General features: G+C 40.3%; 1 protein-coding gene and 1 long non-coding RNA gene across 8 annotated transcripts in view; one reads left to right on the top strand and one right to left on the bottom strand.

Annotated features, from left to right (window-relative positions):
* Positions 1–23,067, top strand: part of CCNT1 (cyclin T1) — a 48,956-nt gene that overhangs the window by 5,854 nt on the left and 20,035 nt on the right. For 2 of the 7 annotated variants that reach the window (XM_059682711.1, XM_059682707.1), the window contains exons 3-8: positions 10,059–10,187; positions 14,735–14,795; positions 17,589–17,651; positions 19,061–19,106; positions 20,232–20,395; positions 20,557–20,627. In XM_059682711.1, the coding sequence (XP_059538694.1) occupies positions 10,059–10,187; positions 14,735–14,795; positions 17,589–17,651; positions 19,061–19,106; positions 20,232–20,395; positions 20,557–20,627 (534 nt within the window). The remainder of the gene's footprint in view (positions 1–10,058; positions 10,188–14,734; positions 14,796–17,588; positions 17,652–19,060; positions 19,107–20,231; positions 20,396–20,556; positions 20,628–23,067) is intronic. The other 5 variants (XR_009451200.1, XR_009451199.1, XM_059682709.1 and 2 more) reach the window with 4 other exon arrangements.
* LOC132227526 (uncharacterized) overlaps positions 7,456–23,067 on the bottom strand; it is a 65,908-nt gene continuing 50,296 nt past the window's right edge. The window contains exon 2 of the long non-coding RNA XR_009451205.1: positions 7,456–7,672. This is a non-coding gene — a long non-coding RNA (uncharacterized LOC132227526). The remainder of the gene's footprint in view (positions 7,673–23,067) is intronic.

Raw genomic sequence — 23,067 nt, 5'->3', positions numbered from 1 at the left:
AAGACAGGAAAAAGAAAATAATAGTGATAAAGCGATTTTTCTTTTCTGGGCAGAATTGTAAATAGTGCTATTTTCAGTTTTGTTACCTGAAATGGCCCTATTTAGCATTATTTATAAGTGACTTAAAAGTGAATTCATAGTGATATCTGTAGGTAAAACTATACTTGTTTAATAAACTCACAGGTAATAGGGCTACATTTGATGAACACATTTGGATTTGTGAATTAAATATTTCTTTTTCTTTTTTAATATTGTTTTGAGGAAAAGTGTTTCAGACTTAGGATGATGAATTTTGAGTTTTTTTCCCTAATGCCATAGGAAGAGGCTCTGTGAAGCTAGATACTGTTCTTGTAACGTAAGATATTGGTGGGATCAGTATTGGGAGTAATTGCACAGAAAACCCTTTGGATTTGCGGATTAAGTATTCCCAATTTTTGTTGATTATCCAATCAGCTTGGCTTTCTACTACTCTTACCCTCCTTACCTCCAGCTATGCTCTATCTCTGATGGCAAGGAGCAGACCCTTATTAAGGGAGAGAGAAGCTGCTTTTTGTTAATCTTCACCTAAGGCTATTTTTTCCATTGATGTTTTTTTTGAGAAAGTGGAAGGGAGAGGGAAAGACAGAGAGAAACATCTGTGTGAGAGAGACACATCGATTGGTTGCCTCCTGCATGTGCCCTGACCAGAGCTAGGATCGAGCCTACAACCAAGGTACATGCCCTTGACTGGAATGGAACCCTAGACCCCTCAGTCTGTGGGTCGACACTAACCTCTGAGCAAAATTGGCTAGGGTGGGAGAGAGAAGCATTTAATGAGGGTATCTGATAGCTCTAGAATAGAAGGTAAGGGATAAAGAACTAAATTTGAAGAGGAAGTCCATAGCTGTTTGCCAGTTCTGAAATTTTTCTGCATTTCTTCCCTTTTGTTACAGTAAAGATTTTTTCTTTTAACACTTACTTTATTTTTTTAAAGGGGAGAATGATGATTTTTATTTTTTTAAATATATTTTATTGATTTTTTTACAGAGAGGAAGGGAGAGGGATAGAGAGTTAGAAACATCGATGAGAGAGAAACCGATCAGCTGCCTCCTGCACACTCCCTACTGGGGATGTCCCCACAACCAAGGAACATGCCCTTGACCGGAATCGAACCTGGGACCCTTGAGTCCACAGGCTGACGCTCTATCCACTGAGCCAAACTGGTTAGGGCTTTCAACATTTATTGAGATATAATTCTCATACCATACAATCCACCCATTTACAGTACACAATTTGATGATTTTTGGTATATGCACAGATGAAGGCAGTCATCACTGCTATCAATTTTCGAACATTTCATCACCTCAAAAGGAAACCCTGTGCCCCTTATGTCTCACCCCACCATTCTCCCATCTCACTAGCTATAGGCTACCATTAATCTACTCTCCATGTTTATAGATTTCCCAGTTTTGGACATTTCATATAAATAAAATTATTCACTATGTCACCTTTTTGTCTGGCTTTCATTATGTCAACCAGTGTTCTTTGGTGCCAATTCAGTGCCAACAGGAATCCCCACTAGGGGTGTGGTGAAGAGGAAACTATTCAGTACTATCATGGTAAAGATTTGAAAACCAGGGTGAAATAAATCTCAAATCAGTTAGTTACTAAATTATCTTTCCTTATTTCCTATGTATTAAGCTTAGCAAGGACAGAGACTCACTTTTCTGTGTATCCTCCAAAGAACCGTTAGTAAACTGGTTGAATGAATGAATGGTAATTATCCGGTATAGAGAGATTCTTTGTGATGTTGTGACCTTTTTCAAATCCAGTGACTTTTAATTTGGGATTGTTGATTATCTAGAGCAGGGGTCCTCAAACTTTTTAAACAGGGGGCCAGTTCACTGTCCCTCAGACTGTTGGAGGGCCGGACTATAGTTAAAAAAAAAACTATGAACAAATTCCTATGCACACTGCACATGTCTTATTTTGAAATAAAAAAACAAAACGGGAACAAATACAATATTTGTATTTGTATGTGGCCCGCGGGCCGTAGTTTGAGGACCCCTGATCTAGAGAACTGATTTTGGGCACATTTTGGAATTAACAGATCAAAAATATTTCCCCTTGCCTTAGCCTGTTTGGCTCAGTGGATAGAGCGTCAGCTTGCGGACTGAATGGTCCCAGGTATGATTTCGGCCAAGGACACATACCTGGGTTGCTCAATCCCCAGTAGGGGGCGTGCAGGAGGCAGCCAGTTCTCTCTCATCATTGATGTTTCTATCTCTCCCTCTTCCTTCCTCTCTGAAATCAAAGAAATAGATTAAAAAAATATTTCCCCTTTAGTATGCTAATTTGAAGAGTTTAGCTGTGATAAATCCAAATTCAAATTTGAGGGGACTTAATACATTGTTGTAGCATTGATGTTACACGTCCTATTAAGCTCCTATGCATTTTTAAAAAATATTTTTTTATTGATAGGAAGGGAGAAGGTGAGGGAGAGATAGAAACATCAGTAATGAGAGAATCATTGGTTGTTTGCCTCCAGCATGCCCCATAATGGAAATCAAGCCCGCAACCTGGACATATGTCCTGCCTGGGAATCGAACCATGACCTTCTGGTTCATAGGTCGATGCTCAACCACTGAGCTACGCCGGGCAGGTGTGTTTTTTAAATTATTATTACAAAGGTAATAAATGCTCATGGTAAAAATGAAAACAATATAAAATGTATAATGTAGAAATGTAATCCCACTTACAGAGGTAACCATTGATAAACTAGAGGCCCAGTGCACGAATTTGTGCATGGGTGGGGTCCCTCTGGGTGGCCTGCAGGGATTGGGCCGAAACCCACAGGCCCAATCAGTCCCGATCGGTAGAGGCTCGCGCTGGCGCCACAGTGCTCGTCAGCCATGAGCCCTGCATCTGGCACCCTCCCAAGGGGAGTGGCCTGCTGGATCAGGCTGAAACCAGCTTGCCAACATCCTCTGAGGGGTCCCGGATTGCGAGAGGGCGCAGACCAGGCTGAGGGACCCCATCGGAGCATGATCGGGCCTGGGAGGAACACGGGAGGTTGGCCAGCCAGGGAGGGGCTGCGGGAGGGCTCCAGGGCGTGTCTGGCCTGTCTCACTCAGTCCCAATCGGCCAGACCCCAGCAGCAAGCTAACCTACTGGTTGGAGCATTTGCCCCTTGGTGGTCAGTGCACACCATAGTGAGTGGTCAACTGACTGCCCCCTGGTGGTCAGTGCATGTCATAGTGAGCGGTTGAGCAGCCTTAGCATATCATTAGCATATTACCCTTTGGTTGGTTGTTCTGCTGTTTGGTCTATTTTCATGTTACCCTTTTATTATATAGGATGTTTAGGAATATGGTGTCCTAGGTATTTTTCTGTACATATAAAAATCACTTCTTACTATACTACTCTTACACAACTTGCCTTTATCACTTAACAGTATAAATTGGACATCTTTTCATATTGGTTTCTCATTATTTTAAATGACCACATAGCATTTCTTTGTGTGTTTTTATTTTATTGTCTAAAGTTTTACATGTCTCCTTTTTCCCCGATTGACCCCCCCTCCCTTTCTTTGTGTTTTTGCTATAATTTATTTCACCAGCTCCCTATTGGTGGGTATTTGGGTGGTTTGTAATTTATTATATTACAAATAACGTTAGATAAGATAGTCTGGTACAGATATAATGCATTTATATGACTATCCTATATAATAAAAGCCCAGCGACCATAACGGTAGAACAGCCAGAATGACTGCTCAACCAGTCACTATGAGGTGCACTGACCACTTCTTGGTCTCTTTACCCCGCCAGCAGGCTCCGATCGCCAGTGGTGAACGGGGACCCGGGGAGGGTGGCAGGGAATGTGGGCAGTGCCAGGCCAAGGCCCCCGCCCTGCCAGTCGTCCCACACAAACAGAGGGTGACCAGCAGCGGGGGTGGGGCTGGCAAGTGGGCAGGAATGGCTGACCTCTTGGTCCCTCCCCTGGCCGTCAGGCTTCCATCGCTGGATGGCAAACAGGGAACCAGGGTGAGTGGCAGCTGGGGGCGGGGCCGGCTGCTGGCAGCCAGGGAAGATGGCCCTGATCGCAGGCTAGGCCTGGGGACTGTACTGTGCATGATTTCGTGCTCTGGGCCTCTAGTTTTAATATAAATTCATGTAGGTGGAATTGCTGTGCCAAAGGGCATGCATTTAAAAATGTTATGTTTGCCGAAACCGGTTTGGCTCAGGGGATAGAGCGTCAGCCTGTGGACTGAAAGGTCCCAGGTTCGATTCCGGTCAAGGGCATGTACCTGGGTTGCGGGCACATCCCCAGTAGGAGATGTGCAGGAGGCAGCTGATCGATGTTTCTCTCTCATCGATGTTTCTAACTCTCTATCTCTCTCCCTTCCTCTCTGTAAAAAATCAATAAAATATATTTAAAAAAAAATAAAATGAAAATGTTATGTCGTGTCAGTTCGTCCTGCTGAAAGATTACATCAGTATACATTGTTTCCAGCACTGTAGGAGAGGGTCCTTTTCTCTACATCCTTACTAACAACAAATATTTGTTACTTCAGGAAATATAAGTTCTAACTACTTGTTCAAGTGTTGAACAAGATACAGGAAGTCCTAAATTATTATTTTTTTTAAATTTACATTTCTTCAATTAGTGAGGTTGAGCTGCTTTTGACTATTGGCTTTTCTTCTCAGGAAATTGAAGAATAAATTTAAAAATTGATTGTCAGTTCACTTTATTGTTCTGATTTTTTTTTTTAAATATATTTTATTGATTTTTTACAGAGAGGAAGAGAGAGAGATAGAGAGTTAGAAACACTGATGAGAGATAAACATCGATTAGCGGCCTCCTGCACATCTCCCACCGGGGATGTGCCTGCAACCCAGGTACATGCCCTTGACCGGAATCGAACCTGGGACCTTTCAGTCCGCAGGCCGACACTCCATCCACTGAGCCAAACCGGTTTCGGCTGTTCTGATTTTTTTATTTATATGAGCATTTTTACGCATTAGATCTGTATGTCACATGTTGTGAATACTTTTCTCATTTAGTTGTATTTCTTCATTGACAGTGTTTTGGAGCCTAGAACTCTTGTCTTTTTTATTTATATATTTTTATTGAGCTATAACATACAGTAAAGCAAAAAAATCTAATATCCAACTCAATAACTTTTTGCATTATTATATGTATGTAACCACCACTCAGATCAAGATACAGTATATTTCCAATAAAGGTAGAGAACTTGCCTTTTTATTGAAGTAAATTTAATATCTTTACTGAGTATGATTATATTACTGATTTATTATTTTTTTGCTTAAATTCTGGCATAGCATTTACTCTCATTTTGAGAAGAAATTCAACCTCATTACCTAATTTTTTATAGTACAGTTTTAAATGTTTTCAAGTGAGGGAATATAAAAATAGTAATGAGGAACTTGTGTATGTGCGTGTTTATGCTGTATTTTATTTATTTATTTATTTAATATATTTTTATTGATTTTAGAGAAGAAAGGAAAGAGAGAGATAGAAGCATTAATGATGAAAGAGATACACTGATTGGCTGCCTCCTGCACGCCCCCCTCTGGGGATCGTGCCCACAACCCAGGCATGTGCACTTGACCAGAATCGAATCTGGGATCTTTCAATCTGCAGGCTGACGCTCTATCCACTGAGCCAAACCAACTAGGGCTATGCCGTATTTAAATATTTAAAAGTGTAGGTGTTTTATTTTAATAGCTACCAAATTTAATTAGGTACATTTTACTCTCATTAGTTGACTCTTAGAGGTTAGGAGAATGGGCTTTGGAGTCAGACATGTCTAGATTTGGATCCTTGGTTTACTGCTTTGGCAAGTTACCTTAAGCCCCAGTTTTCTTATCTATTTGGAGTCACTAATAGTGCCTATGTCATAGTGTAGTTAATAGGATTTAAATGATTTAATTTACAAAGTGTCTGCACATAGCAAACAAATATTAGCTGGCATTATTCTTTTAAAGTGAAGAAAAATCTTATAAGAATTCCTCTGAGACTGCCGGTGTGGCTCAGTGGATTGAGCGTCATCCTGCAGACTAAAGGATCCCAGAGTTGCGGGCTTTATCTCCAGTAGCAGGTGTCAGGAGACAGCCAATCGGTGTTTCTCTCTCATTGATGTTTTTTAAAATATATATATTTGTATTGATTTCCGAAAGGGAAGGAGGGAGGGAGAGAGAAACATCAATGATGAGAGAGAATCATTGCCTCCTGCGAGTCCAAAACCTGGGCAAGTGACCTGACCTGGAATCGAACTCATGACCTTTTGGTTTGTAGATTGACGTTCAGCCACTGAGCCATGCCAGCTAGGTCCTCGTTGATGTTTCTATCTCTCCCTCTCCCTTCCTTTCTAAAATCATATTTTAAAAAAATTTCTTTGAGAAACTGCCTTTGATGGGGAAATGTTTCAGTAAGCCAACTTGGTAAGTGATTAGATTAAAATTTAACTTTTGCAGGCTTTTACTGACTGAGGTATTATCTTGCCTTGTTAGACATTGTTTGTATACCATATCTAGTTATCTCCTTTCAAATATATTTTTAGCCCCTTAAAGGCAAATTTGGGAGCTTAAAAATCTTAAGTGTTGTCTCTGAGTTGTCCTTTTCCTTTTTCCACTCTGTCTAATCATTTTTAAAGTTCTTTTAATTTTTATATTGTTAACTGATTTTTCTCTCCTTATAAATGTGTATCATCATCATAAAATTAAAAGAAGACAGAATAAAAGAAAAAATGATGATTTTCATATAGCGTACTATTCAGAGATAATCCTGTTAACATTTTAGAGTATATCTCATTAGAATTTTTTTCTCTACATGAAAATACATACACATATTTAGTGAAACTCTATTAGTTTTCCAAGTGATATCTGTATTTCTTTTTCTCCTGTATTTCTACTACTAGTGTCTACTCTAAATTTTATTTCTAAAGCCTGGATTATTCAATATTGTTCTTTTAAAGAAATTAACTTAAAATATATCCTATCCTTTCCTTCTTTTAGTTCCACATACCATTAGACTAATCTTTCTAAATATTTATTTAACTCTGCATATTTTTCTAAAATTTTTAGTGTCACTCTTGTTAAACATCTTTTGTGTCCCACAAATTCAAGAAGAATTGAAAACCCCAACCATCTTCTTGGATCACAATGATGAAACTAGAAGTCAACTACAATAAAAAACTCAAAAAACATTCAAGTAGCATGTTATTACATGAATGGATTACCAGTGAGATCAAGGAAGCAATAAAAAACTTCCTGGGTGCCCTAATCGGTTTGGCACAGTGGATAGAGTGTCAGCCTATCCTTGTATTGTTTAGTGTCTGTGTTTGATATCTACTTGTGAATTTCCACCCTATTTATTTATTTATTTATTTATTTGTTTATTTATTTATTTATTAGCTTAGGTTAATCCTCACCCAAGGATATTTTTCCATTGATCTTTTTTTTAAAAAATATATTTTATTGATTTTTTACAGAGAAGAAGGGAGAGGGATAGAGAGCCAGAAACATCGATGAGAGAGATCGATCAGCTGTCTCCTGCACGCCCCCCAGTGGGGATGTGCCCGCAACCAAGGTACATGCCCTTGACCGGAATCGAACCTGGGACCCCTGAGTCTGCAGGCCGACGCTCTATCCACTGAGCCAAACTGGTTCGGCTCCATTGATCTTTAGACAGAGTAGAAGAGAGAGGGAAAGACAGAGAGAAACATTGATGTGAGAGAAACACATCGATTGGTTGCCTCCTGCACGTGCCCTGACCAAGGGCAACCAAGCTGTATGCCCTTGACTAAAATTGAACCCGGGACCCTTTGGTCCTCAGGCTGATGCTCTATCCACTGAACCAAACTGGCTAAGGCATTTTTCTCCCCTTTTAAGTTCCTTCCATAACCTCTTGAATATACTACTATACTTTGAATTCATTTTTTTATATATGAACTCTCCCCCCCCCCCCCCCCCAATATCCGAATATATAAAGAGCCAGGGTCCGTCACAACCAGACGGATGACCGAACAGTGGGCCCTGGGGCATGGTGGCTGGAGGGATCTGTGGGCCCTGGGTCGCTGAGGCACGGCGGCAAGAAGGGTCTGTGGGCCTGAGGCCACTGGGTCATGATGGTGGGAGGGATCTGTGGGCCCCGGGCCAGCTGTGTACGTCCCAGGCTCAGGCAGCCACAGGTGGCTGCAAAGGGCCGAGGTGCAGCTGCAAAGAGCCCAGGGTCAGGCAGCAGCAGTGGGGTAATGGGAGCGGCATCTTCCCCTGATCCAACAGGTCACCTCCCACAGAGGGAGGCCAGACTGTGGCTTAGGCTTGGGGCTGAGGCAGAGGCAGTTAGGGGCAATCAGGAAGGCAGACGGGGCTGCAGGTGTGAGGCTGAGAAGGTCCCAGGCTCAGACAGCCGCAGGTGGCTGGTAAGGACCAAGGCTTGGCTGGGAAGGGCCGAGGCGCAGCTGCAAATGGCCTAGGCTTAGGCCCCCAGTAGCAGGGTAATGGGGATGGCGCCTTCCCCTGATCTACTAGGTCGCCTCCTGCAGAGGGAGGCTAGACTGCAGCTTAGGCCGGGGCCCGAGGCAGAGGTGGTTAGGGGCGATCAGGCTGGCAGAGGGGCAAGGTAGGGGCAATTCAGCCGGCAGGGGGGCAAGTTAGGGGCAATCAAGCCGCAGAGGGGCAAGGTAGGGGTGATCAGGCCGGCAGGGGAGCAAGGTAGGGGCGATCAGGCAGGCAGGCAAGCAGTTAGGTGCCAGCGGTCCCGGATTGAGAGGGATGTCCGACTGCTGGTTTAGGCCCGATCCCACAAGGCCAAGGTGCAGCTGCAGCATGTGGGATCTGGCCTAAACTGGCAGTCAGACATCCCCCTCGGGGTCCCAGATTGGAGAGGGTGCAGGCCAGGCTGAGGGACACCCCTCTCCCGTGCACGAATTTCGTGTACCGGGCCTCTAGTCTCTATATAAAAGCCTAAGCAACCATTACAGCTGGATGACCGGCTGGTAGCTATGATGCGCATGGACCACCAGGGGGCAGATGCTAAACTCAGGAGCAGCCCCCTGGTGGTCAGTGCACTCCCACAGCCGGCCAGTCTGATCGGCTCTGTTCGCTGGCCAGGCCGAGGGACCCCACCCACGCATGAATTTGTGCACCGGGCCGCTAGTACAGTAGGTTCTCAGGTTACATTCGAAATCCGTTCTTATGGCGCAACATAATGCCATGCGATTTTCGCCATAAGTCAGAACCCACCTACATAAGCACCTACGTCACTCACATGGAGCACATACACAGCAATAATGAAGTGAAACAGTAAAAAAAAATTTAAAAGATAATTCCTGACCTTTACTTGTGGTAAATAAATAATAAAAACATAAAGCACATATGTACATACATCGAAATGACAGAACTTTTTTTTTTATAAATAAATGGGAGATGGCGACGTAACCACGAAATGACATACGTCAAGTCCGACATAACCCAAGGACTGTCTGTATAGGTATAATTGTGATAATTCTCATACAATAAAATTCTCTTAAAGTGTACAATTCACTGCTTTATAGTATATTCAGTCTTGTGCCATCACCACCACAATCTAATTCCAGAACATTTACATCACCCCAGAAAAAGAAACTCCTCACACTTTAGCAGTCACTCTCATTCCCTTCTCCTCCTAGCCCCTGGCAACCAATCTATTTTCTTTCTTCTGTATGGACTTGCCTTTTCTGGACATTTCAGTGTACGCCTTTTTAAAAAGTATGTAAACTGTTTTAATGCAAACTTAATAAAGAACCTCATTTTAAATAGAAAGCTCTCTACATTTAGTAGCTTCTTGAATAGGTAGCTTTTAATGAGAGTGTTACAGGATCCGTTTTTAGAAGTTGATGTGGATTAATGGATAGGTGAGGGGAGGACATTTTTTTAAGTACAGGAAAAAGCATAACCAAGGTGATGTGGTTGAGGTAAGCAAAGAATTTGTTTTGAGACTTAGTCCTTTTTTAGATCGGTACTTTGATCTAGAAATAAACAAATGTTAAATATGATTTATTTTTTTCCATCTAGACTGTGGCTCCAGCGGCCTTATTTCTAGCAGCTAAAGTAGAGGAGCAGCCAAAAAAATTGGAACACGTCATCAAGGTAGCACATGCTTGTCTCCATCCACAGGAGTCACTTCCTGATACCAGGAGTGAGGTAAGGGGATTGATTACACATATGTTTTTCTTAAATTTTTTTTATTATATCTTAGTTTTGTAACTTTGATTTATTGAAGTCCTAATGGGGGCTTTTAAAGGAACCTGTTAGTGTTTGTTTTTTTCCTTAACAAAAACATGGGAATTTTATAGCAGAAGTTAATTGTATTCATTGTAGTAAAATTGGAAAATGCAGACAAAAGAGAAAATATATCACCTAGATATAATTTGGACCACAGATCTATAAGTGAACCATTATTATTTCCAGCTTCTTTTCTATAAATAGCTGTATATGTATCTATGTTGTGTGTTTTTTACTTACTATATCCCAGATATTTTCCCATTTTATTAATTTCCCACTTGCTTTAATCCTCACCCGTGGATATTTTTCCATTGATTTTTAGAGAGAGTGGAAGGGGGAGAGACAGAGAGAAAGAGAAATATCGATGTGAGAGAGAAACATTGATTAGTTGCCTCTTGTGCACCTTGACCATGGCCTTGGCCAGGGAGGATCCTGCAACTGAGGTACATGCTCTTGACCAGAATCCAACCTGGGATCCTTCGGTCCGCAGGCTAACACTCTATCCACTGAGCCAAACCAGCTAGGGCAATTTTCCACTTGCTTTAAATGTAGTATTTCATCATATACATGTATATCCTATATAATAAAAGGCTAATATGCGAATAGACTGAACAGTGGAACAACCAAACAACAGAACAGCCTGTCACTATGATGTGTACAGACCACCAGGGGGCATGTGCAGAACATGGTGGGTATTGGCCACGGTGGGATGGTGGAGCGGGTGAGCGGGGGCACCAGACCAAGGCAGGGCGCCAGTCACTTTCATCGGAGTGAACCTCTGGTGGTTATTGAAAATTCTTTGCTCCCACGCACCGCGATCTTGCCTGGTGCTTGCACCTGCTCCCGGCACTGGAGCCACCGCTCACACCTGTTGCCTGTACCTGCCGGTCCCAATCACTCGGCGCTGTCAGCAGGTGCGAACAGCGGCTGCCAGCCCTGATTGCCCCTGAGGAGTTCTCCACTTTCCCCTGCTCCTGAGGGATGCTTGGGGCAGCAGCCGCCGCTTGACCCACTGACAGCACTGGCCCCACCTCGCACCCGCTGCTGGTGCCAGCCCCAATCACTTCACACCGTCAGTGGGTGCAAGTGGGGCCAGTGCTGTCAGTGCGTGAGAGCAGCAGCAGCAGCAGTGGGGCTGCCAGTGCATGGGATTGGGGGCCATGGCAGGCGGGGCCAGGCAGGGGCGTGGAGCATGGGCAGAGACCCGCCCCTGTGCTTACCACAGCCTCACGGCCCACACTTCCTTTCAGGATGCACAAATTCATGCACTGGGCCCCTAGTGTGTGTGTGTGTGTGTGTGTGTGTGTGTGTGTGTGTGTGTGTGTACACACATACATACATACATATATATTTTTAATTATTTGTTGTTCCTAAGAGAACTTTCTAAGAAATTACAAGTTATATATGTTCAGTATAAGAGAATCCAAACAATTAAGAATCATTTAAAGTGAAAATTAAAGCATCTCCTCTCCTCCTCCTAGGACAGTGGTTCTCAACCTTCTGGCCCTTTAAATACAGTTCCTCATGTTGTGACCCAACCATAAAATTATTTTCGTTGCTACTTCATAACTGTAGTGTTGCTACTGTTATGAATCGTAATGTAAATATCTGATATGCAGGATGGTCTTAGGCGACCCCTGTGAAAGGGTCATTCGACTGCCAAGGGTCGCGACCCACAGGTTGAGAACCCCTGTCTTAGGAAGATAATGCTGATTACAGTTCTGGTTTACTATATTCTTTCAGACTTGGGTGTGTGTGTAGAGAGGAAGAGAGAGAGAGAGAGAGAGAGAGAGAGAGAGAGAGAGAGAGAGAGAGAGAGAGAAACATCAATGTGAGAGAGAAACATCGATTGGTTGCCTCCCCTATATACCCCAAACTAGGTATGTGCACTGACTGGGAATCAAACCCACAACCTTTTGGTATACGGGATGATGCTCCAACCAGCTGACCCACCCAGTCAGGGCATATTCTTTTAAACTTTTATCCTATGCATATACATACAGCTTTTTTTTCTTCCATCCTTCCTTGTCTTTCTTAAAAAAGGGAAAATCTCTCCTGGCTTTATAAGTCAGTGACTGGGTTGTGATGAGTCGTGAAAATTGGAGAGGTCTGACATTTGTAAGTGCTTGCAGAAAAATTATGGATTACTCCTACTAGATTACTTAAGTCTCTTACAGTGGATGCATGAGTCATCCTTTATCAAATAGATAAATAGAATTGTGTGTTCTCATATTGGAGAAAGGGATTTTGGAGGGGAGGATATTTATTTTGTGTGTGTATTGACAATAGCCCCTAATTCTGTGAATTAAGTGTTTTGCATGGCAGTGTCTTGACTTCCTTCATTTTCTGTTTGGGCTACACCAGTAGTTCTTACTGAAAAGAGTTATTGCTCTGAACTTTTATTTAGGTTTGAGACTAATTACTAAATGTCTTTATTAGTCTAGAGCAGTGGTCGGCAAACTGCGCCTTGCGAGCCACATGCAGCTCTTTGGCCCCTTGAGTGTGGCTCTTCTACAAAATACCATGTGTGGGTGCACATGTACAGTGCGATTGAAACTTCGTGGCCCATGCGCAGAAGTCGGTATTTTATTTTAACAAAATAAAACAGAAAGCCCTGGCTAGTGTGGCTCAGTTGGTTGGGCATCCCATGCACTGAAGGGTTGCTGGTTCAATTCTTGGTCCTGGCACATGCCCGGTTGCAGGCTTGACCCCCCCCCTCCCCCCACCCAGTGGGGAGATGAAAGTGAGGGTGGCTTTTCAATGTTGCACTCTCACTTCAGTGTTTCTCTCTTCTCTCTTTCTCGCTCTCTAAAAATCAGTAACCTATTAAAACACACACACACAATAATAATAATAATAATAACCTCTGCTTTTTTTTTCTTTTCTGAAGTATATTTACATAACTTCTCACTTGAATCTTTTTTGTTGTTGTTAATCCTCACCCAAGAGTATTTTTTCCCATTGATTTTTAGAGAAAATCGGGCGGGGCGGGGGCGGACATCAGTGTGAAAGAGACACATCAATTGGTTGCCTCCTGCATGTGCTCTGACCAGGCCTGGGATTGACCCTGCAACCAAGGTACATGCCCTTGACTGGAATCAAACCCTTGACCCTTCAGTCCTTCAGTCCATGAGCTGACACTCTAACCACAGAGCCAGATTGGCCAGGGCCTGAGTCTATATATTTTTGTGAGGTGATTAGGGGAAGATATTTACTTCACTCTATGGAAAAGAGAACTAACATAATTATAAGTCCTTATTGGACTTCATAATGATCATAAAGTTAAGTGGCAAGTTAATTATAACATAAGTCTCTTAACTCCTGGTTCAAGTCTAATTCTAGAGTTCTAGACCAGTGCTGTCCACTGGAAATACAAGGGGAGTCATGTGTAATGTAAAACATTTTAACTTCATTTAAAATTTTTAATTGAAAAAAGTAAAATTAATTTCAATATATTTTATATAATATATTTAATCATAAGTATTATCATTTTAGCATATAATCAATATTAAAACATTAGTGAGGTAGTTTCCATTATTATTGTTTGCTCCCTTTTCTTTGAACTCTCTTAGGAAGTTTTAGAAATCTAGCATTACTTCCCAAAAGGGAAGTTTTAACAAAAGTCAGATGTTTGAGATTGCCTATGCCAGTGACGGCGAACCTTTTGAGCTTGGCGTGTCAGCATTTTGAAAAACCCTAACTTAACTCTGGTGCTGTGTCACATATAGAAATTTTTTTGATATTTGCAACCATAGTAAAACAAAGATTTATATTTTTGATATTTATTTTATATATTTAAATGCCATTTAACAAAGAAAAATCAACCAAAAAATAAGTTCACATGTCACCTCTGACACGCGTGTCTTAGGTTTGCCATCACTGGCCTACGCATTGGTTCTCAACCTTGGCTGCACATTAGAATCACCTTGGAATCTTTTTAAAATCCTGATTTCTGGGCCTCATCCTCTCGAAATTCTGTTTCTTTGTTACTAATGTTGTGGCCTCACCCCATAACAAAGAAACAGAATTTCTGGAGGATGAGGCCCAGAAATCAGGATTTTAAAAGGATTCCCAGGTGATTCTAATGTGCAGCCAAGGTTGAGAACCACTGGCCTATAGGAAGGTTCTGGAAATGTATTCTGATGATGTTGAAGATGATGTATTTTTAATTTTCTTGTAGCTATATCAAATGAACTATAAAACCTAAAATGTCAGTCTGAAAATGAACGAAATCTCAGGTGCTTTTTCTGTAGCTATTTATGAATAAAATGTTTTCTCTCAGTATACTCCTTTTTTGTTTTAAAAGGAGAATCTGTACTGAATAGGGATAAAGATTAATTTCAGTTCCTACTCCATCTCATAACTCCACCCCTGCCTTTTGTGGCTTTGGTTTCTCCGGGAGGGGTGTTAGAATTGTTTACACTTTATATTAGCATATTGTACCTTATGTGTCTTCTCACCTGCAGGCTTACCTGCAACAAGTTCAAGATCTGGTGATATTAGAAAGCATAATTCTGCAGACTTTAGGTAAGTTTATTTTCCTTTAACACATTAAGGAAATATGCATGTACTATGATATGATTTTAACATTTGCAAAATAGGAAACAAGAGGACAATTTCTTGGAAAGGTTTTGCAAATTTAGAGGTTATTGAGCTCACTTTTACCTATATGGAAGAAAGGATGAAGGCACACTGACCTCTGAAATAGCAGTCAGCAGTCCTTTTTTTTTCCCCATTCTGGGATTCATGATTTGCTTTTTAAGGTTTGGCAGTTTTTAATTTTCTGATAACTAATGGCAGCAACTATTTAAAGAACTCTTTTTCTTCCATGGATTTTTATACTCTGTCATTATAGTTAGGTAACATTTGTTTTTAAATTGGAAATCAGAGTTTAGAACGGCAGAGTGTAGGTGGAAGAATTCAAGCTACAGTAAGTCCTCACTTCATCAATAGGTTCTTAAAATTGGCTTTAGTGAAACTATATATAATGAAACTAATTTTACAATAGGCTAATTGATATGAACAAGAGTTAAGCTCCTATGGCATAGTTCTGTTCACAAAAACATCACCAAACTTGTAAATAAAGATCCAAAACACTTCTAATATTACACATTGAAATAAATGTGAGCTATGCTTACATTTAAGAAAGATTAATAAAAAACAAGTAAGATAATTATTTTCCAACCCGAGCATTTCAGCTCAGAGTTGGGGATGGCTGGAAAACTATTCCAGCAGCTCAGAGCACAAGGCAGGAACCCACTCTGACAAGATGCCCTTCCATGCTGGGCATGCTCACTCCCACACTTACTCAGATTTGGATAGCTTAGACACACCAATTCATGTAATCTTTGGGATTTAGGAGGGAACTGGATTACCTGGAGAAAACCCATGCAAACAGGGGAAGAATATGCAAACTCCACACAGACAGTGGCCCCAGCTGGGAATCAATTTTTTTTTTTTTGTCTCATCAACATTATAATGAACGTAGAACCCCGGGGCACGAATTTGTGCATGGGTAAGGTCTGGCCGTCCCATCCCAATGGGGGCCGATCGGGGCTGGGCAGGATCGGGGGACGGGCTGCAGGTGGTTGGGGGTGATGATTGGGGCCCCGATTGGTCTGGTTGGCCGCTGCGGTGCACGTCATAGCAACCAGTCGTTCTAGTTGTTCCAGTTGTTCCGGTTGCTTGGCTTTTATATATATAGATGACATTGAACAAAACAAAGTTACTTGAGGATCTGCTGTGTAGCAGTTCATCGGCAACGCTGGTGATATTCTGTTAATCTAGTATTATTATTTTCTTTTTTTTTAATATATATTTTATTATTTTTTTACAGAGAGGAAGGGAGAAGGAGAGAGATAGAGAGTTAGAAACATCAATTCAGCTGCTTCCTGCACACTCCCTACTGGGTATGTGCCCGCAACCAAGGTACATGCCCTTGACCAGAATCGAACCTGGGACCCTTCAGTCCGTAGCCCGAAGCTCTATCCACTGAGCCAAACCCGTCAGGGCCTAGTATTATTATTTTCATCAGAGAGACTACCTTAAAAAGTTTATTAGCAAATACGGAAAATAAAGATTTCATTGCACACGACGCGCGCGCGCACACACACACACACACACACGGTGTCCCCCCAAAATGTATATGTACTTTGAATGATTATAAAGTCAGTGTTTATTAACATACAGTTCATTTTCAGAATTTAAAAGAATCTACAGAAATGAATAATTTTTTTGGTCAGTGCCTGATGACTCTTCTGGTCCAGGAACTGCTGATAACACAAAGCAATGGAATCTAGAATCGTTTCGTTTGGTATTTGTGTGTCCTCAGGTCATTGACTGTTGCTGGTTTTGTACCATAGACTTCCTTTTATGTATCCCTATAAAAAAGTCGAGGGGCACTTTAGGATAAATTTTCTTTGTTCAAAGCTTAGTCTGACTTCACCCATTATTTCAAATGAGTTAAACCTGAAAAAGAGTGAAAATTAAATGACTTATCAGATGTTAGAGTGTGTGTACATTTTTGGGGGGACACTAGAAACATACACACACATACATACATATATATATATACACACTGAGTTCTTCAAACTTTATCACTGAAGTTAATTTCTGCTAAATAAATTATCTTCATTGTGACCATATTTTAGGGGACAATGGTATTTTTCTGGTGGAATCAATTTTTATTAATATTTAAATGTGGAAACCAGTAAGATCTAATTTGCAAGAATTAATTAGCCTTTTAGAATAATTTACATCATGTAAATTTCTCAATAGAATTTCTTTATCTAAAAATATTTTGTCTCATCAACTCAGAAAATTTTTATAGATAACACTGATCCTCCTTCTTAAGTAGTTTAATAAAGATCATTGGGGTTGGATAAAATGATCAGTACCTATTGTAATTAAGATGATGAAAAGGAACAAAATTGAGGTAAGAGAATAGATTTTAAAATGTTTTCTCAGGGTTAAGTGTTATAAGATAGTCAACACTTGATTAAAACTGCTCCTTCCAACCATATATTACTACATTCTGTTGTACCTAAAATGTGTTTCATATTTAGAGGTTATTGATTTTCAAGGGTCTTGAGATTGCATTAGTTTTACTATGTTAGTGGTATCTTCTAGCTCACAGTATTATAAGCAGCTTTGGAGATAATGTGTCTTAGAGAAAAGCGTGCTACATGTTTTGTGGGACTTAGCCTCTGAACAATAATTTGGGGATAGGAAAATAAGGGAGGCCTTTAATGATGACTCAGATAAAAGATGTATAAAATGTCTTGAGTACTTTAGCTTTTTAACCAGTTAACTTTTTTTTAGGCTTTGAACTAACAATTGATCACCCACATACACATGTGGTAAAGTGCACTCAACTTGTTCGAGGTAAGGAATCCCAGCTTGAGAGAGTGCTCTAAAATTGTTTTACCATTTAGAGCAGCGGTTCTCAACCTGTGGGTCGCGACCCCTTTGGCAGTCGAACAACCCTTTCACGGGTTGCCTAAGACCATCCTGCATATCAGATATTTACATTACGATTCATAACAGTAGCAACATTACAGTTATGAAGTAGCAACGAAAATAATTTTATGGTTGGGTCACAACATGAGGAACTGTATTTAAAGGGCCAGAAGGTTGAGAACCACTGATTTAGAGGCTAAAATTGCTGTATATAAATATATAACACAGCTGCTAATTAATGTGTTTAGGTGATCTCCATTTAAAGAGTTAGTCTCTTGAGGGATGTTTGTGAAAGCTGGGGGCAGATTTTGAAAAGTCACCAAATCATAAGTAACTAATAGCAATTTTAAGGATTTTGGGAATGGGCTATCTTAATTTGATTGTAGGGTTGATTGTCCTAGGCATTCTTTAAGACCAACCAGAGGATCATTTAGAAGTTATTTGAACTTATTTCCTTGATTGACAACCCTTTTTTTATTTTAATTTTAGTAGCGATAATTGCATGGAACCCAGTTTCTCTTACTCGGTTTAAATATTAGTATCAAGAATATCAGCGTATCATTGTGCATTTCAGTACCTTTTGTAGACCAAACTGATAATTGGTTTATTTTGAATTTTGCTTATGTGTGTTTTATCTGAAAATTCCAAAAATTTTCCCTGAGTTTTTGATATTTCAAAAGCATTACATGGCTTGTGTTGAGCAAGGATAGGCTTAAAGATGGACATATGCTAATATTTAATCTAAGGAAGATTAAAATTTGTCTTGTCATCCAGAGCAGTTTTTTTGTTTTGGAAGAAGAAACTTTCTTTTGGTAATATATTAAATAATTTGTTATTTGATTACTTTAGAATTTAATCACAGGTTACTTAATTTAAACTTATTATTTTAAAGCACAAATCACTTTTCCCAAACATATCAAGGTCTTTTAGATTCTGATCTTGCCTCCACATTAGTTCATCCCCTAGTTTAGTATTTCTCAGTGAACCGTTGTATCAGAATCTGGGTACTTGTTAAAAATGCTTGGGTCCTTCTTCAAACATACTGAGTCAAAACACTAAGGAGGATGTCTAGAAATTGCATTTTAAACAAGTGTCAGATACTCAGTGTAAAGAATAAAGCTTGAATTCCTAGGACTGGAAGCAATCCAATTATTTATAATTAAAAATCACTAATCTGTTTTTGGTAGCATGTAAACTTCATGTGGCCAGGAACCATGTCAGCTTCATTTACCACTATATTATCTACCTTGCAAATATTAAATGCTACTAACTTATCGTTGAGAATATATGGAACTGATAATTTTTTCCCTCCCCCTCACTTTTTTTTTTTTTAGCAAGCAAGGACTTAGCACAGACTTCTTACTTCATGGCAACCAACAGGTTTATATTTTAATATTTTTCCTTTATATTTTTGGGTTAGAACTTTACTTGGGTTGGGATTGTCCCTTTTTGAAGGGCATAAGGAATGATGTCAGGTTTGGCACTTAGTAAACTAGAATCCAAAGACCCAAGCATGGATCTTTGATTACAGTGTGTCAAACAATTCTCTGGTTAATGTTGAATTTTATGCAATTTTCATGTTGTGCTTTACATTTCCATGGTGTTTTTTAAATTTGCTAAGGTGATGTAATTATATACTACTGATTGATAACCTTCTTAATTCTGCATTTTACTTAGCTTTAAAATATCCAAGAACATAGTTCTGAAAGTTGGTAAACTTGGAATTCATTGATAGTGACTGAAAATCTGATTTGGAGGATTTTAAAAGACTCTTTGTTTTTCCCATACTCCCAGATAAATGGGCATATATGTGTGTAAAGAATTGTAATACTTTTTCTTTTTAAAGAACAAATTAATACATAACTTGTATTATCAAATGACTTGCTCATTCTTATCTCCAGTCTGTTGGTTGTGTTCATGGAAACCAAAGATATTCCTAATGACTGTCAGGGCTAAGAAGTTCATTTTAATAGACAGATAAGAGAAATTTTAAAAATAAACCAGCAATTGAGCATATTCACACTTGAGAGAGTGATTGTCTATTTATTTCTTTAAATAGACCAGACCTATGATTGGCAAGAGACAAGATAATTTTTAGGATATTTTCTTAAGTATTTAATTTAGAAATTATACATATTACAAATCTTATCATTTTCCTTAAGTTCTGAGCTTATTCTCAGAATAATTGATCCTTGTTTTAAAAAACTGAGTACCCAGTTTATTTTACGTTTTTGTTTTTGATCCATTAGTTATATGAATTGAATGATGCGTAGTCAGAAAATTTATAAATGTTACCTGAGCTGGTGGGTTAATGGAAAATAATGTTTAGTGCTGGATCAGAGCACTGGGTATTTCTTACCCTACTTGCTTGCCATTGGTGTTTTTTTTTTTTTTTACTTTTTTTTCCTTTTGTTTTTGTTTTTTTAAAAAATAATGGAGAGTTTAACTTTGGGTTCAGAATTGAGAGCTCATGATACTCTCTTGTTTCCTTCCCTCTGATGTCAGCCTGCATTTGACCACATTTAGCCTGCAGTACACACCTCCTGTAGTGGCCTGTGTCTGCATTCATCTGGCTTGCAAGTGGTCCAACTGGGAGATCCCAGTCTCAACTGATGGGAAGCACTGGTGGGAGTATGTTGACGCCACTGTGACCTTGGAACTTTTAGATGGTAAGTTTTAGAGTAAGGGTCCTTGAAAAGCACTTCATCTTTATCTGTCACATATCTGGCCAAAGGTGACTTGATTCAGATGAAAATAGTTAGTTGAGGTTATTCTTGTTTCATTACTTTGTCTCTGTGAGTTTTTCTTAAATGCTCTATTTCATTTGTAGAACTGACACATGAATTTCTACAGATTCTGGAGAAAACCCCCAACAGGCTCAAACGAATTCGGAATTGGAGGGTAAGAATTATTGTTGTCAGCTTATGGAACAGAACAAACTATTTTCTTTTTTGGAATTTCCCTTCTTGTAGTTATGCTATAATCATAACTTCAACTTCATATCTTGGGGTACTGAGGGGCAGGCCCAGAGGCAATGGCTGTAGGTGATAGCAGAATTTGTTTTGTGTTTTACAACTCTTGTAATACAGTCATTTGGTCAGCAACGTTGGTTGAGTATTTTCTGTGTGGAGACTGTTAAGGGGAAAAACATGGCTTCTTTGAGTCATAGAGTTGGCTTCTGGTAGAGGAAAGATACAAAGCTACAGGGTTAGCGCTCATACCATAATTTTGCCTTTATATTACCTGCTTTTGAAATGGATTTTAGAATTAGAATTTTGTTTTTATATAGATTAAGGTCTGAAGTTGTCCTTCAGATATTTTTCAAAGTCTTACTTATGAATAATGAAATAATTCCTCTTTTTATCCAGTGTCAGAAAGTTTATTTTAAAAACATTCTTGAGTCCAGCCAGCATGGCTCAGTGGTTGAGCATTGACCTCTGAATCAGGAGGTCATGGTTTGATCCCTGGTCAGGGCACATGCCCGGGTTGTGATTTGATCTCCAGTGTGGGGCATGCAGGAGGCAGCTGATCAAAAATTCTCTCTCATCATTGATGTTTCCATCTCTTTCTCCCTCTTCCTTCCTCTCTCTGAAATCAATAAAAACAAATTTAAAAACAAACAAATAAAACACATTCCTGAACTGGCTGGTGTGACTCAGTTTGGTTGGTCTTGTCCTGTGCACCCAAAGGTTGTTGGTTTGATTACTAGTCAGCATATGCCCAGGTTGCCAGCTCAATCTCTGGTAGGGGATGTGCAGGAATTAGCAGATTGATGTATCACTCTCACATTGGTGTTTCTCTTTCTCTCTTCCTCTTCCTTCCTCTCTCTTTAAAATTCAATAAAAATACTTTAAAAACACACACACACACAAAAAACAAAAAACAAAAAACCCCATATAAAACATTCCCCGCATTTCTTAGAAATCCAGACTGATAAACTTAATTTTCTTTTGAGTTGAATAAGTTGTAGAAAATGAGTTTGCCTAGGGTTTAAGGGAAACTTGAGAGCGTGTAGGTCATCTTTTAATCTATGTATACTAATAAAAGGGTAATATGCTAATTAGACTGGGAGACCTTCCGGATGTTCTTCCAGACAAAGCCATGGTGGCAGGGCCAAGGCAGAGGCGGTTAGGGGCGATTAACCCAGGAGGGGAGGGCAGTTGGGGGCGAGCAGGCTGGCAGGGCAGGCAGTTGAGGGTGAGCAGGCCAGCAGGCAGAGTGGATAGGGGCGATAAGGCAGGCAGGCAGGTGAACAGTTAGGAGCCAGCGGTCCCGGATTGCAAAAGGGATGTCCAACTGCTCCCAAGGGGTTCCAGAGTAGAGAGGGTTCAGGCCAGGCTGAGGGACACACACCACCACCACCCCCACTGCACGAATTTCGCACACTGGGCCACTAGTTTAATACACAACCTCATCAGAATTTGTACAATTTGATTTTGGACTACCTGCAATCACAAACAGTCATAAGGCATAGATGTTCAAGGATTAATTTTAGATATGCACAACCTCATTTCTCTTATTTCCTTGTAGCATTTGTATAGATTGCTGTGACTTTTTTTTTTTTTTTTGGTGATAGAACACTTAAGTAAATTTTAAGGGTACAATACTACATTTATCTTAGCCAAAACGCCAAGAAGTGATTAAGTATACAATACTCTATTGTTTATTATAGGCACTATGCTGTATAGTATAGGTGTCTAGGATTTACTCATCTTATATAACTGAAACTTTGTACCCTTTGACTAATATTTCTTTGTTTCCCCCTCCCCCCAGACCCTGGCATTCACTGTTCTACTCTGCATCTGTAAGGTTGACTATTTTAGGTTCCTTAATAAGTGAGATCATGCAGTATTTGTCTTTCTGTGTCTGGCTTTTTTTAAATATATAATTTATTTTTTACAGAGAGGAAGGGAAAGGGATAGAGAGTTAGAAACATCGATGAGAGAGAAACATCGATCAGCTGCCTCCTGCACTCCCCTGACTGGGGATGTACCCACAACCATGGTACATGCCCTTGACCGGAATCGAACCTGGGACCTTTCAGTCTGCAGGCCAATGCTCTATCCACTGAGCCAAACCGGTTCTGGCTGTGTCTGGCTTTTAAAACAATTTTTTAAATTGATTGCAGAAAGGAAGAGAGAAGGGAGAGAGAGAGAGAGAGAAACATCAGTGATGAGAGAGAATCATTCATTGGCTGCCTTCTCCACGCCCCACACTGGAGATTGAGCCCACAATCCAGGCATGTGCCCTTGACTGGAATCAAACCTGGGACCCCTCACTCCGCAGGCCGACGCTCTATCCACTGAGCCAAACTGACTAGGGCTATGTCTGGCTTATTTTA

The sequence above is a fragment of the Myotis daubentonii genome, chromosome 2 (assembly GCF_963259705.1).
Source record: "Myotis daubentonii chromosome 2, mMyoDau2.1, whole genome shotgun sequence".
NCBI lineage: Eukaryota > Metazoa > Chordata > Mammalia > Chiroptera > Vespertilionidae > Myotis > Myotis daubentonii.
Note: the sequence above shows the minus strand (reverse complement) of the source record. Positions and strands in the feature narration are given on the sequence as shown.